The following is a 13,486-nucleotide window of genomic DNA, read 5'->3' on the forward strand; positions in this document are numbered from 1 at the left end:
TAGCCATCGACGCTAGCGGGCCCGGCAGGCATGTTTAGACAAACATCTATCCTGCTGCCACCCAGAACTTTACAATTGCGCTTGGGTCGAGTATACTGCCAGCAACTTGCACGCTACCTACATCAGCTACAGAGCTCAACCGAAACTCTTCACAACCGTCAACAGCTGCCACTATCGCATAGCGGGGTCCATCCCACTTCCTCACGCGCCACACTTCTGTTCAGCCTTCACACATAACTACCGCTACTATGGGCGCTAAGGTTCCGCGCAACTTCCGCCTGTTGGAAGAGCTCGAGAAGGGCGAGAAGGGTCTCGGTGCCGGTATGGTAGATCTGTGGTATAGCCGTGGGTAACAGGGTGCTGAGAGTTTACAGAGGCCTGTTCATACGGTCTTGACAATGGCGACGACCTGCTGATGTCCGACTGGAACGGTACTATCCTCGGCCCACCACACGTATGTGCCCCTTTCTCCATGTCACATGCTACATACTGATCCCGTCGCAGAGCGTCCACGAGAATCGCATTTACAGCGTATCGATCCACTGCGGCCCTGACTACCCCGACACTCCTCCCGAGATCAAGTTCACAACCAAGATCAACCTACCCTGCGTCAACCCTCAGAACGGAAAGGTGCGATAGTCGGAGGCGTAGATGCTGGGCGCATACTGACGATATCAGGTCGATGGGTCGAAGCTGCCATGTCTGGCTCAATGGAAGCGCGATTTCACCATGGAGACGATACTGATAGAGCTCCGAAGGTTAGCACACCCATCAGCTGAAATTCATTTGCACAATACTAATTGCGCATCAGGTATATGGCGCTGCCTCAGAACAAGAAGCTTCCACAGCCGCCTGAAGGCGCGATGTTCTAGAAGAACGCGCACAGCCTGCTCCAGAAAAGATCTAAGGATCAGGCATGATATGGGCATAAGATATGATGCACGAAGGAAATGAATGCGCATGGAACGGAGTTATGGTCTGCTAGCGTAGCCATACAGCCTGACAAGAGATCAGGATTATCAACAACTTATATTACTTCATTTTGCTCCTGTCTCGTTCTTTGCGGAGTCTCTGAGGAAGCTCTTACAGCAGAACATTGAAGTCAGTTACCAGCCTGGCGAATATCGAGTACCTGTATACGCGCAATGTTGTACTTTGGAAAGAGGTGGTGCGCACGTGATATCTAACATCCCAGCCCAAATCCTTCGCGTTGCGGCGCAGGCCTCGGACCTCCACCACCGAGCCATCTCATGCATGCCCCGATTCCTCCAGCCGAAACGGTCGACACAACACCGCGTAGCAGGTTAGACACTGAGCCTTTTGGTAGCTACCAATAAACCCTAACATCGTTTCTAGTAATCGCTCTTTATCGAGCCTTGCTGTCGCGATGTTCCTCTGCTCCGATCCCAGATGACGACCAAGTCTCTTTGTTCAACGCCATTCGCAACAAATTCCGGCGGAACAGGAAAATACAGAGCCCTTATCAATTGGGTCTGAGCTTCAAAGCTGGTTATGAGGTGCGTCTATGTTACTGCAGCTTTGAATTCATCAATTGACAATGTGTAGACACTCGACCATCTCGATGCCTCCGCTACTGGCAACACAGCCAGCGCAAGCACTTTGACGCAACTGATCTCTCAATTGCCCCGCGGTCTAACACGCGCCCCTCCGATAAGACGGTATGAAAAGACGACGCTACCAGACCCTCCCAAAGAACGGCTTGCGTGCCTTCCACCCGAGAGAGCTGTCCTCAACGTGCGACCCTACGCAAAAACCTCTGGGCCCCGCCGCGTCCCTATCCTCGCCTCCGCAAACGGCGTACCCTTCCTGCGCCTCACGAAGCCGCAACCTCCAGCACTTAGTCGCGTCATCCAACAACGACTACGGCGCAAGAACGAGCTCTTCGACACGAGGGTCCTCCTGGAAAACTGGTGGCTCCCCATATGTCAGCAGGAGGACGTGTGGGACGTACTCATAACCGCGCAATCGAGGGAGCGCGAAGATACTGTGAAATGGCAAACTGCGATTCGTGATTCATTGAGGGAGAACCAGGAAGCACACCAGGCGGACATCAGGAAGGATATAATGATGACGAAGAAGATGCAGAGGATCGTAGATATGGAGACTGAGCTTGCGCTCAAGGAGGGACAGACGATTGTGAGGGGAAGGAAGAGGCATCCTTTACGAGTTATCAAGCCGGAATCATGAGCACAATATACTGTCTTATGGTTTGTTCTATCTGCGCTTTGCAAGATGGGTATATGTTCGACCTGACATGCCATGCCAATGCACTGTAGTCACTATGAAGCCGCGTCAATCTTCAACTTCCCTACATCCACTCCGTCTACACCATCGTCATCGTCGTCATCATCATCCACCTTGCCGACCAAGCCTCGCTGCCACAGCTCCTTACCCGTCAACTTCTTCTCTTCCTTGACAATCCTCTTCTTCTTATCCTCCAGTTCCTTCTCCTCTTCCTTCCGCCTCTTCTCATCCTCCATCTCCTTCCTAAACCTTTCTCGCCATGCGAGGAACGTCTCTCGTGTGACCGCCTCACCCTGGAACTTCTTGTTCTCTTCCTCCTCGGCTTTGGCCTTGGCAATATCGACGAGGGCTTGCTTCGCGTTTTGGCGCTCCGTTATGAGGAGCTCGGCGCTGTCTTTGAGGACGGTTACGAGGGTGAAGATCATGGCCATGCCGAGGTTCTCTTCTATCGTGTCCGTGAGCGAGTCTAGCAGGCGTTGCTTGTCTTCTTGTATGTCGAGGTATTGGTGTCGTGGCGCGTTGGGCGGTTGTGTTACGTCGAGTCGGGGGGCTTCGTCGGGGTAGTTGGGCGGGTAGGAGACGTTTAGGATAATGACAGCTGGTGGGCGTGAGTTGGGGTCTTTCTGTAGATATGATGCAGTCGCATACGTTGCTCTTCTTCGGTCTCAACGTCTTCGTGGCGGCCATCGTCGAGCGTTATTGCGATTCGGAACTCTGTCTCGGAAACATCTGCGGAGTGTCAGTATGTAGTAAGAAGATGCTGCGCAAGGTAGCGCTACCTGTGATCTCGTCGGGGAAGATAGACTCGAGCACCTCGCGCTCTTCTTTCTGATCCTCGATACCCATTGCGTAAAGTAGTATGGAAATTAGTAGAGTGATGGCATCTGCAAGTGACGCTGAGGCTGCTCTGGCGGGGCGCGCCTTCCCCACGTTAGCTCCGTCCGACTGCCGATCTCTAGAAATTTTTGGGAATCTTGGACCGCTACATCATACATCCACAACACGACACAAATCTCACATCATGGCGAAAACGAAACCTACCGATCGCAAGGCGAAGAAGAGCGCAAAGAGCGGCGCAGTAAAAGAATCGAAGAAACCGAAGGCGTCACCAGAAGAACTTTTGATTCAAGCCGCTACCTTCCTACAAACGTCACAACCCGAAGAAGCGCTGGTCGCCGCACGAAGAGCCCTCAACCTACTCCAACCCGGTACATCAAAACCCTCGGCTGCAGCGCTACCTGCACTGAACCTTCTCGGCGAGATCAACGTCGAACTGGGCGACCCAGACTCTGCGCGCGAAGCCTTTCAAGCAGCGATTGTAATCGATCCAGAAGGCGCGAACGATGGCGCTGAGAAGTTCCTATGGCTCGCACAGTTAAACGAGGAGGGAGGCGCCGAGAGTGTGCGGTGGTTCGAGAAAGGCATTGAAGTGCTGAAGAGGGAGATCAGTGAGCTGGAAGGCAAACGGGTTAAGAAGGACGAAGTAGAGGAGCTGCTAGAGGAGAAGAGGCAAAAGATAGCGAACTCGCTCTGTGGTATTGCTGAAGTCTACATGACGGATCTGTCCTGGGAAGAAGACGCCGAGGCGCGATGCAACGCCGCCGTCACCGAAGCACTACTTTTCGCACCCGAAAACCCAGAACCACTACAAACGCTCGCATCGATACGCATCTCGCAGCTCAAGCCCGACGAAGCAAAATCCGCACTGACACGGAGTATGGATCTTTGGAAAGATCTCGACCCAGACGATCCCAAGGTCCCAGACTATTCGACTCGCATCAGTCTTTCTCGCCTGCTCATGGAAGCTGAGATGGAAGATGAAGCTATCGAGGTGTTGGAGCGGTTAGTGGGCGAGAACGACGGCAGCGTCGATGCTTGGTATCTGGGCGGTTGGTGCCTGCACTTGCTCGCGGGAAAGCAAAAGATCGAAGGAGAAGAAAAGGTTGCAACATCACTACTGCGTGCCAGTCGCGATTGGCTGGAGAACTGCCTCAAGCTCTACAACATGCTGGAGTGGGAGGACGAGCGGCTGAAGGAGCACGCTGATGAGATATTGAGGGAGCTCAACGACGTACTGGGTCCCTCTACCGGCGAGGAAGATGAGGACTGGGAAGACGCCGACGAGGAGATGGATGAAGACGATGATGACGACAATGAGAAGATGGATGGCACGTGAAAGTGAAAGTATAACTTTACAGGCCGGCTTGGCCGTGTTGAGGCCGCCGATGGTCAGCGATACGCGGCTCCGCTGTGAATGGGACCGAAATTGGGGATATTGGGCAGCACGGGCAGCATGGGCAGCAATGTTGGGATGTTACGATCGAAGTAGTACAGGCTGCGCATAGTACAAGCTGGATGTAGTGTAGATTTATTAGATACCCAGGGTGCGTGGATGGACAGCAGACGCGCGACCTGAGGCAGGCAGTTGGCAGCACCAGCGTGGGACGGGGCCCCTGCATGTGGGATGCCGCCGCGAACCTATGTAGGATGGGCACTAGGATGCTGTCAGCGGTGCCGTGACAGCTCCTGAATAGACGAAGCCACACGCCAATCATTCCCCGCTTTGCGAGCTACTGAGGTCGCGTCCCGCTTCGAGGTGCGAACGCGAAGCAGCGGCGCATCGGCGACGTGAACAGGACGTGTGTGTAGGACGAGTCGTCGCATGCGGAGCGAGTGCGCCAGTCGGTTGCAGGGCAGGCAGCCCATTGGCGCGCTGCGCTGAGGGTGTAACACCAAGGTGCGGTGGATGGGATGAGACATGGCCTGCGCTTGGCAGCTCTGTCGACGTCGCCGGCGCCGCCAACGCCACGAATAATCAATCATGCTCGTCGAGACCAAGACCGCCCTGGGGAGTTGCCGCAAAGTCAAAGTGACGCTGCGCCATCGCCCTCGCCCGCCGACGTGGTGCCTTTAGATCCCAACCCACAAAAGTCAACGCGCCCTCGCCGGCCGTCCCTCGCGCCTGCTCCGACAGATGCTCAGCAAGCCCCACACCCGTACACATCGCATTCGACGGAGAGTGCGTCGCAAACCCTCGGCCGCCCGGGCATGCCATGATCTGGTATCTTCTCTATCCGCTGCGTGGGTGAGTCGCTGCTGCCCCATCCCACGCGTCCGCCTCTAAACGCTGCTCTAGTACCACTGAACCACCACGGCTCGACACCTCGCACCCCATCCGCCGCGCGTTCCAGGCCCACGGCACTGCCACGGCCCGGCATTGGCTGCTCTCCATTGTCCTGACCATCACCGTCTCCGTCCTGCTCTGCTACCAGGCCGTCTTCCAGGCCGACAGCTCCGCCGCCGCTGCCCTCCGCAACCTGCCCAAGCATGTCTGGACATCGACCACCGAGGTTGAGGGCGAGCGCCCCGCCGATGTCGTGGTGCGCCAGGTCTGGGTGCATGGCGACTACATGAATGCAATTGCCCTGCCGGTGCTGCGCGAAGCGATGCATGTGCAGGAAGTGCTCATCAACGGTGGTTTCGACACGCGAGAGAGTGCTGCCTACGACGACCAGCACAGGCTCCAGCGCGATGCCCCGGGCTGCCTTGTCGCACCCGCCGGAGAGAAGTGGGGCTGGCACTCGCCGTTGATGTACTGGGACTGCTCGCTGAGCGCGCTGGAGAAAGACGGCAACCTCCTCGATACCATCAACGCCCATAATCGCATCCGCTCGGCACTCAATGTCACCCTGCGCCCGAGCACTGTCTTTGCCGGCAAGTCCTTCTCGGCCACTAAACTTCGCGCCGCGGATGCGCTGGTTATCACGCTGTTCGACCAGACCAACTCGAGCTTGGGAGATACGTGGGACTCACGGTCGCGCCTTCTGGCTGACAAACTGGACCCAGACTGGACCATCTTCCCGCCCGACGGCCAGGTGGGGCGGAGTCGACTCTACGAGTTCCGGTTCAAGCCGATGACTCTGAACGATGACTTGTTCTTAGCTGCGTCCTACCTGGTGACCGCAGTTTATGTTATATGGAGGATGATGCAGCTGCGAGCAGTCAAGAGTTGGTTTGGGCTGCTTGTAACCATATGTGCCAAGGTAGGCTCACTACCACATGCTACTACTCCCACTACTAATCACCGGGCAGATGTCTATATGCGTCATCGCTAGTTTCACACTCTGTACCTATCTTGGAATTGATTTAGCGCGAATACCCCGCCCATGGTTTCCTGGAGTTGTTTTTTGTTTTGGATTGGGAAATATGTGCGTACACTGCTGCTTCTCCCCAACCTGGCTGACACAACTAGATTTCGTTTGATTAATGTCGTCCTCGAGACACCCCCGGAGATGCCCCCTCACCAGCGAATCGGAAATGCGCTCGGTGAAGTCGGACATCTATCTCTTGCCATTGCCTTCCAAAATCTGGCCCTTTTGTACTTTTGTTCCCGGCTCGTTTCACCCTGGGTAGCCGACTTTTGCGTCTTCGCTGCCGTCACCCTCGTATTCGACCTTGTTTTCCACTTGACCTTCTTTGTTGCTGTTCTCAGCGTCGACGTGCAAAGAATGGAACTTTCAGACTCACTGGACCGCGCCGATCTTCATCAAAACAACAACAAGAAAAGAACGGAGCGGCAGTCTTGGCTTGGAGCGTTGTTAGAAGGTACCCTGCCACTCAGCACGCGCTTTGCTGGCACAGTCGCGATCTGTTCTATCATCCTTGCTATCAACTGGCACTTTTTCGACAACGACGGCAAGCAATTATCCATCGATACGCTTCGCCGAAATCTCACAATGAGGAGACGGAGACGCACCCCTGACAGCACATGGAGCCCACCACCGATCAATCAGGCTAGGACACCCGCTGATTGGCTTAGGATTCAAGATCACAATACTGCCCGGGAACTATTTGGATTCATCAAGCCGGGTGCTTCAAGCTTCATAGCCCGTATTTACGACCCCATCCTCGTGGTTGCGAAAGGGGCATACGGGCGCGACCGACCTCAGCCGCCGCTGTCTTTCACCGATGGAGTCCGCCGCTTTGCGCAAGCACATGCGTTTCCGGTAGCCTTGCTCGTCGTTACGTTTATCGCGACTGTAACATTATTTATGAACTATCTTCTCTGGACTGGACTCCCGAAAACTTCTGAAGAGACAGAAGATGACGAAGTCACATTGTCTATCAAGACATTGCCGACGCCGCAGAATCTAGACGTTGTGCAATTGGCTTCTTGCTCGAGAGGCCATCTTGCCAGCATATCTCTTGACCGGAGCACTGCATTGTGGCTACATGGCCGCGGAGGCTATCTGCACACAACGCTGCAGACAGCAACGATGAAGCCAAAGCTCTGGCCCATATATGCTACGGCTATGGACGATGGTGGCAACATCCTTGCGATCTGTGCAGACAGCGGACAGATTGGCCTATGGGATATCCCGGCATCCCGTTTCCTTCTGTTTCCCAAGATCGACATTCGTGGGCAGGCGCCCATTCTGTTTACATTTGCTTACCTCAAGACCCGCTTAGATGTCGAAAAGCTCTACCTCATCATCATCACACCAGACGGACACCTGACCAGGCTCGAAGCACGCACAGGCATCCACTACACCAGGCGCATATCAAGCAGTCCCATCGTCTGCACCACAACCTACACCTCACTCAAGGGCGACACCAGCGTTGTGTTCGTAACGAAGCCTGGCGAAGTCCACATCCTGCCGCTTATGGAGGAGGGCAATACGATGTCCGAGGTAGTCGCCGGTCTCGACCCCGGGCCACCTCCAGGCAGCAACCCTGCGAAGATCCGATGTATAGAGGCTGTTCCTAGTCTGGGTCTCATCTTTGCACTCCGCGACGAGGAAGCTGAGATATTTGACTTCACGAGCCGAGCGCTCGTACACTCTTTCCAGATCGGCCACGTCAAGCCGCACTCCTTCAGAGTCTTGTATCCCATGCGACGGACATGTCAATGTGGAGCTCCAACAGTGAATTCGCTTGCTGTCGCATACACAGAGCAAGAAACAGACCACATGATCATGCAAAGTTTCTCCCTTGACGACAACACGTCGTCACAAATATGTCTCGGAAAACCGCTCGATAGGGAGAAGCACGGATGCCGTGGGCTCGACCATGCAAAGGAGGCCGTACATTACGTCGAGCCTGTCGGAGTGTGGGAGGCTACGGATGCGCTCAGTGTCGTGGGGATCAGAAGGTGTATACAGTCACCTACGCCATCGTCCACGACTTCAGGCACTGATGAATCTAGCCAAGGCGTGGATCCAGTGGCGCTCACGTCGGCTCTCAAGCAGCGAGCTCAAAACCAAGGCAGTCCGAAGGCTACCAATTCCTTAGGGGGAGTATTTGCCAAGGGCAGTCGAAAAGGCTTCGTTGGCGACACGGACACATGGGAGGCCTGGACACTCTCAAGCACAGGCGAGTTTCGCTCACGACCACTCGTTCCGGATAACCTGGATGGAACCACAGAGGTCCCTTATGAAGACGAGCTTTTCGTAACAGCTCCTGGGCCAATGACTAGACTAGGGAAGCGTAGCGTGGTCGTCGGCTTTGGCAATACTGTGAAGGTCATCACATTGGGCAAGGAGTCGTTCGATGGCTTGACAAACCTCCAGAGTAACGCCATGGACATTGGCCTTGGTTCGTACAAGTGGAGGGCCCGCAGAGGCACTGGCAGGAAAGTACAGTGAGGATTTGCATATGTTCGGCGCAACGGTACAGATGGGCTCGGGATTTGGGTGGTGGGTGTGATCTACGTGCAACTTCAGCTCTGGTGTTAGACTACGGATATACCCTATGCGCAGTAAGCGCGGCGTTTTCAGTGAGGCTCTTTCGGCCTTGGCCTCAGTGGGGAGATTAGCAATGTACTATATGATTGTTTGCAGCGACTGGAGGCTTCACTTGAGCGTCATGGAGCCAACGTGTACATCGACCTGTGGCAATGCTCCATCAAGCAGGTGGTTTGCCGACACCCAATCGGCGGCATGAAGCGCACCTATAGCTTGAATAGCGAGAGTCGAAGCCCCGCAGCGACGTCGATGTGCATAGACAGCCACAAGTCGCACATACCGAGCCGGCTATCCGCCTAGGCAGACGGCAGTGGTGAGCAGGCTGCATCGCCGTGTGTAACAACGAGGGACAGGATCAAGCTTGGGTTGGACCGCGCGTTGGGTGCATTGCATTGATGGATACAGGCCGAGGGACGTCATGTGGCGTGTGGCTGAGGCGAGCAGTCGTGCAAGGGCAGGGTACTCAGACGGTGTGGTTTTGCGGGGCTAGAACAGGGGAAGAGCCCTTGAGAAAAGGGCCCACGCGACCCCCGTGGGTAGGCGATCGAATCGCGGCACATGCTCAGTCCAACCCTCCCTCCATACAAGACATCCCGACCGCCCAGAGCCGCAGGTATCTTCCTTTTTCTTTTGCGCGCAGCCATTGCTATCCCCAATTGGTACGTCATGGCCCCCTCCGACTGCGGGTGTGGTTGTTCAGAATTTACCCTTTCACATGCGCGGAAGCCACCATCCATGTCCTCTCGACTCTCCCACCGCCCAGCCAGCACCACACTGCACCATGAGACTAACCATGGCATAGTTCAACATCATTATGAGTAAAGCACAATCACCATACGACTCACTCCGGAACATACCGCAGTACTACGACAACTCGGACTCGGAGAAGTCGGCCCTCAACCTCATACTTGCGCTGCGGCCAGAATGGGAGGAAACCAAGGACACAATTGAGTTTGTGCGGTTTACCGATGGCATCACGAACACGGTATGCATATGCTCGCAGCCATGCACTGGCCACGGCCCCCTTTCTCCACGCATGGCTAAGACGACGGATAGCTTCTGAAAGCGGTGAACAACCTGCCCGGCCTCTCCAAGACCGAGGTCGACGACGACGCGATTCTGCTGCGAGCATACGGAAAGGGAACAGACGTCCTCATAGACCGCGAGAGTACGTGACCATGCACCGCCGCCACGACCGAGACTAAACAAGAAAACTAGAGGAAACCCGCTCCCACTCGCTGCTCGCACGCCACAATCTCGCACCCTCTCTGTACGCGCGGTTTGAAAATGGTCTCCTATACAAGTACATTCCAGGCGACGTATGCACGCCTGAAGATTTGCGACGGCCAGACGTATGGCGAGGAGTAGCACAGAGGCTGGGAGAATGGCATGCCACATTACCTATATCGAGCATTAGCAGCACATGTCCCGCGCCCGCACAACTCACATCTCACAACAACAAGCGTGCGTCTCTAGCCGCCATGGCGACCCTCACGCCAGGCAAGCCCATCCCGAATGTGTGGACAACAATGCAGAAGTGGATTCTCGCGCTGCCGACCGACACAACGGCGCAGGCCGAGCGGCGCGATGAGCTCATGCAGGAACTCGAAAGCCTAGTAGCGTTATTGGGTGACACGCCCGGTGTAGGCGGCTCGAATCCGTTTGTCTTCGCCCATTGCGACCTCCTCTCCGGCAACGTGATTCTCGAGCCTACGCCGTCCTCTGCCTCTGCCTCGCGCCGTTCTAGTGCGTCGAGCGGGTCCGACTCGCCCGACACAGCGGCTGCATGCGTGTCGTTTATCGACTACGAGTACGCGACTCCCGCTCCTGCTTCCTTTGACATTGCAAACCACTTCGCCGAATGGGGCGGTTTCGACTGCGATTACAACGCCATGCCCACACGCACCACTCGCCGCGCTTTTCTCCGCGAATACCTCCGCAGCTTCAACGCGCACCAGAATAAAAGTTACAAGGAGGAGGAGCTCGAGATGCTGTTTGAGCAGGTCGATCGCTTCCGTGGCGTTCCGGGGTTTTATTGGGGCATCTGGGCGTTGATCCAGGCGCAGATTTCGCTCATCGAGTTCGACTATGCGAGTTACGCTGAGATACGGTTGGGCGAATACTTTGCATGGAAGAAGACGCTTGATGGCGGGGTCGAGACGGAGAACGAGCGGATGGTGCTGAGGGAGAAGATTTGGGCATCAGAAGAGTAGGAGACGGTATGACGTCGCCGCCATGGGTATGCCTAGGAGTTTGGAAGAGTGGAGAAAGCTGGTTCGGCTGAACATTCAACATGCGGTTTCCTTATTGTTCAATAGGGGCGGGCGCCTTTTTTTCTTGTTCGCTATCAGCTAGAGCACTCACCTTGTTCGCCGTTTTTTTTAACACGCTTAGTACGTTTAATACCAACTTAGAACACGTTCGTTATGGGACTGTTACCAACTCGAAACCCCAGGGCCTACATCGACGTTAGGGTCACCTACTTTGCATGTTTTTATCTTAATGAAGTCTCCAGATCTGTCCAGTATTTCTTCATTTTGAGGTGGCTGCAAAGCCCTGATCTCCTAATCTTAGACAGCACTCGAATGCTTTCATCTACTTGAGACCTGGTAGCACATCGTTGAGGATTAAAGAAGCAGATCAACAGCTAGACAAGATGTTGCCTTCCGTGCGTCCGGGGTGCAGGTCACTTGGAAAGCCCTTGTGCTCGACTTCTCCGCTTCCTGTAGTGTCCTGTGCATGAGACCTCCCGACTGCTCTCAGGCCCATCTCTGATCATCCTCTCACCACGACTCTCAAGCCGACATATGGAACCCTGCCCCTTAATCTTCTCCTCTCATTTTCGCCTGAATTGGGCGCTGGGTATGTGGAAATAGAAGCGTATCTCGGATATTCAATCATAATCTCACACTAAACATGTTAGCACAATCCCTTTTCTCACATTTCAAAATCTGCAGACATACCATCAAGATAATCCGCCGCAATCAACAACTCTAAACAAAGCTCAGGCGGGATATCCATATCCGACACGTCTTTACTTTCCGCGTGCTTCTGGTTGTAGTAGAGGTACTCGCAGACCTTCTCTAGCACCACACCACTAAGCACCTCCATTAGTTTATGATCTGATTATATGTCTTCTGGTGGATATGTGGCGGTACGGAGCGAGAATGCGAGGAAGGCATGGTCTGAGTAGACGTACTTGATCGTAGGCAAGTCAACGCGATTCTGTGCGTTTTCCCGGAAGCCAGCTATTGATACGTTAGCCGGGTCATACGACTGTATCCGGAAAGAGCGACTCACAAAGTGGATCCAGTGCTTTCTTGATCGTTCCTGCTATGCATGCTGCCGAGCGGAGGATCTTGAACTCGAAGCCGTCGTTTGAGACGAGGGTGACGTATTCGGTAGGCTTGTCGTCTGCCATTGTGATGCGCGGTATGAAATATAAGTCTGATAGCTTCTGAGTGTGGTCTGAACGCGGGGTGGTTGGATATAGCGGCGTCGAGTGGGATGTTGTGTGAGAGACGGTGGATATCGCGGGGAAGTTGCGGAGGACAGCGCGCGCTGTCACGTTTTCTCGCGTGGGCGAACGTCGAGATGGGGAGTGGATGGCTTACATCACCCATCTACATTAGATTATACCTTTTCAATTTCTTGTGAAAGAGAGCCACTACGAAGACCAATTGAACAAAGATTCAAACCCAACGGCAATTCCCTCCCCACAGACGGATTGACCGGATTCCACAAACGCAAAGTGCCCAATTCATGACCATGGCGCACCGCCCACGACACGTCCTCATCACAGGCGGCAGCCGAGGCATTGGCCTCGCAATCGCACAACTCTTCTCCAAAAACGCATACCGCTGCACCCTAATCTCGCGCTCAGAACCCGACCTAAGAGCCGCCATAGCAAGTCTAACACCCCTCCCATCCACCTCATCACCAGAAACACCTTCAAATCCCGAGACACATGACCCTGTAGAACCAGTATCATACCAACACGGCTACATCGCAGGCGACATATCCCTAGGTTCCAATTTCTGGCACCTACACCCCTCGCGCCCTTTCATCGCTCAACTACCCAAGCCAGAGCGGACTGCGTTTCCGACACATCCTTCGCGCATCGATGTGGTTGTGAATTGTGCGGGTGTCACGCAGGCGAAGCTCTTCTCGGGATTGAATGAAGAGGATCTGGAAAGTATTATTCGGACGAATCTTACTTCTATGATGCTGGGGACGAAGTTTTTGTTACGGTATGTACATCCAAACGTGTTTTACCCTTGTTATGTGAGGCTCTGTGTTATGTGCAGTTTACTGATTTGCTTACGCGGGTGGTAGGAATGGGTATCTGAGAGGTAGGAGTCAAGCTGAAAATGAGGATCCTGTCATCATCAACGTCAGTTCGCTACTGGGATTGCAAGGCGGCTACGGAGCCGTTGCGTATGCGGCGTCGAAAGCGGGTGTTTTGGGGTTTACTCGCG

General features: G+C 54.6%; 7 protein-coding genes across 7 annotated transcripts; 5 read left to right on the forward strand and 2 right to left on the reverse strand.

Moving 5' to 3' along the window:
* Positions 1–248: 248 nt before the first annotated feature.
* On the forward strand, positions 249–872 carry SPM2 (Ubiquitin-conjugating enzyme spm2; the record flags this gene model as incomplete). Its single annotated transcript, XM_049333521.1, has 5 exons — positions 249–321; positions 375–454; positions 505–630; positions 679–758; positions 812–872. 5 exons carry the CDS (start codon positions 249–251, stop codon positions 870–872), a joined length of 420 nt encoding a protein of 139 aa, XP_049187243.1.
* A 382-nt stretch (positions 873–1,254) lies between these two features.
* Positions 1,255–2,208, forward strand: J4E83_006611 (uncharacterized protein; the record flags this gene model as incomplete). The annotated part of the gene is made up of 3 exons (XM_049333522.1): positions 1,255–1,303; positions 1,357–1,517; positions 1,567–2,208. The coding sequence occupies 3 exons, from the start codon at positions 1,255–1,257 to the stop codon at positions 2,206–2,208; spliced, it is 852 nt and encodes a 283-aa protein (XP_049187244.1).
* A 92-nt stretch (positions 2,209–2,300) lies between these two features.
* Positions 2,301–3,111, reverse strand: J4E83_006612 (uncharacterized protein; the record flags this gene model as incomplete). The annotated part of the gene is made up of 3 exons (XM_049333523.1): positions 2,301–2,863; positions 2,914–2,994; positions 3,045–3,111. 3 exons carry the CDS (start codon positions 3,109–3,111, stop codon positions 2,301–2,303), a joined length of 711 nt encoding a protein of 236 aa, XP_049187245.1.
* Positions 3,112–3,286: 175 nt separating this feature from the next.
* Positions 3,287–4,441, forward strand: J4E83_006613 (uncharacterized protein; the record flags this gene model as incomplete). Its single annotated transcript, XM_049333524.1, has 1 exon — positions 3,287–4,441. The coding sequence occupies one exon, from the start codon at positions 3,287–3,289 to the stop codon at positions 4,439–4,441; it is 1,155 nt and encodes a 384-aa protein (XP_049187246.1).
* Positions 4,442–5,318: 877 nt separating this feature from the next.
* J4E83_006614 (uncharacterized protein) lies at positions 5,319–8,909 on the forward strand (the record flags this gene model as incomplete). The annotated part of the gene is made up of 3 exons (XM_049333525.1): positions 5,319–5,350; positions 5,402–6,308; positions 6,558–8,909. The coding sequence occupies 3 exons, from the start codon at positions 5,319–5,321 to the stop codon at positions 8,907–8,909; spliced, it is 3,291 nt and encodes a 1,096-aa protein (XP_049187247.1).
* Positions 8,910–9,822: 913 nt separating this feature from the next.
* On the forward strand, positions 9,823–11,221 carry J4E83_006615 (uncharacterized protein; the record flags this gene model as incomplete). The annotated part of the gene is made up of 3 exons (XM_049333526.1): positions 9,823–9,993; positions 10,065–10,176; positions 10,227–11,221. 3 exons carry the CDS (start codon positions 9,823–9,825, stop codon positions 11,219–11,221), a joined length of 1,278 nt encoding a protein of 425 aa, XP_049187248.1.
* Positions 11,222–11,945: 724 nt separating this feature from the next.
* J4E83_006616 (uncharacterized protein) lies at positions 11,946–12,429 on the reverse strand (the record flags this gene model as incomplete). The annotated part of the gene is made up of 3 exons (XM_049333527.1): positions 11,946–12,091; positions 12,167–12,256; positions 12,309–12,429. The coding sequence occupies 3 exons, from the start codon at positions 12,427–12,429 to the stop codon at positions 11,946–11,948; spliced, it is 357 nt and encodes a 118-aa protein (XP_049187249.1).
* Between the last annotated feature and the right edge of the window lie 1,057 nt (positions 12,430–13,486).

The sequence above is a fragment of the Alternaria metachromatica genome, assembly GCF_023757995.1.
Source record: "Alternaria metachromatica strain BMP 0045 chromosome Unknown scaffold_15, whole genome shotgun sequence".
NCBI lineage: Eukaryota > Fungi > Ascomycota > Dothideomycetes > Pleosporales > Pleosporaceae > Alternaria > Alternaria metachromatica.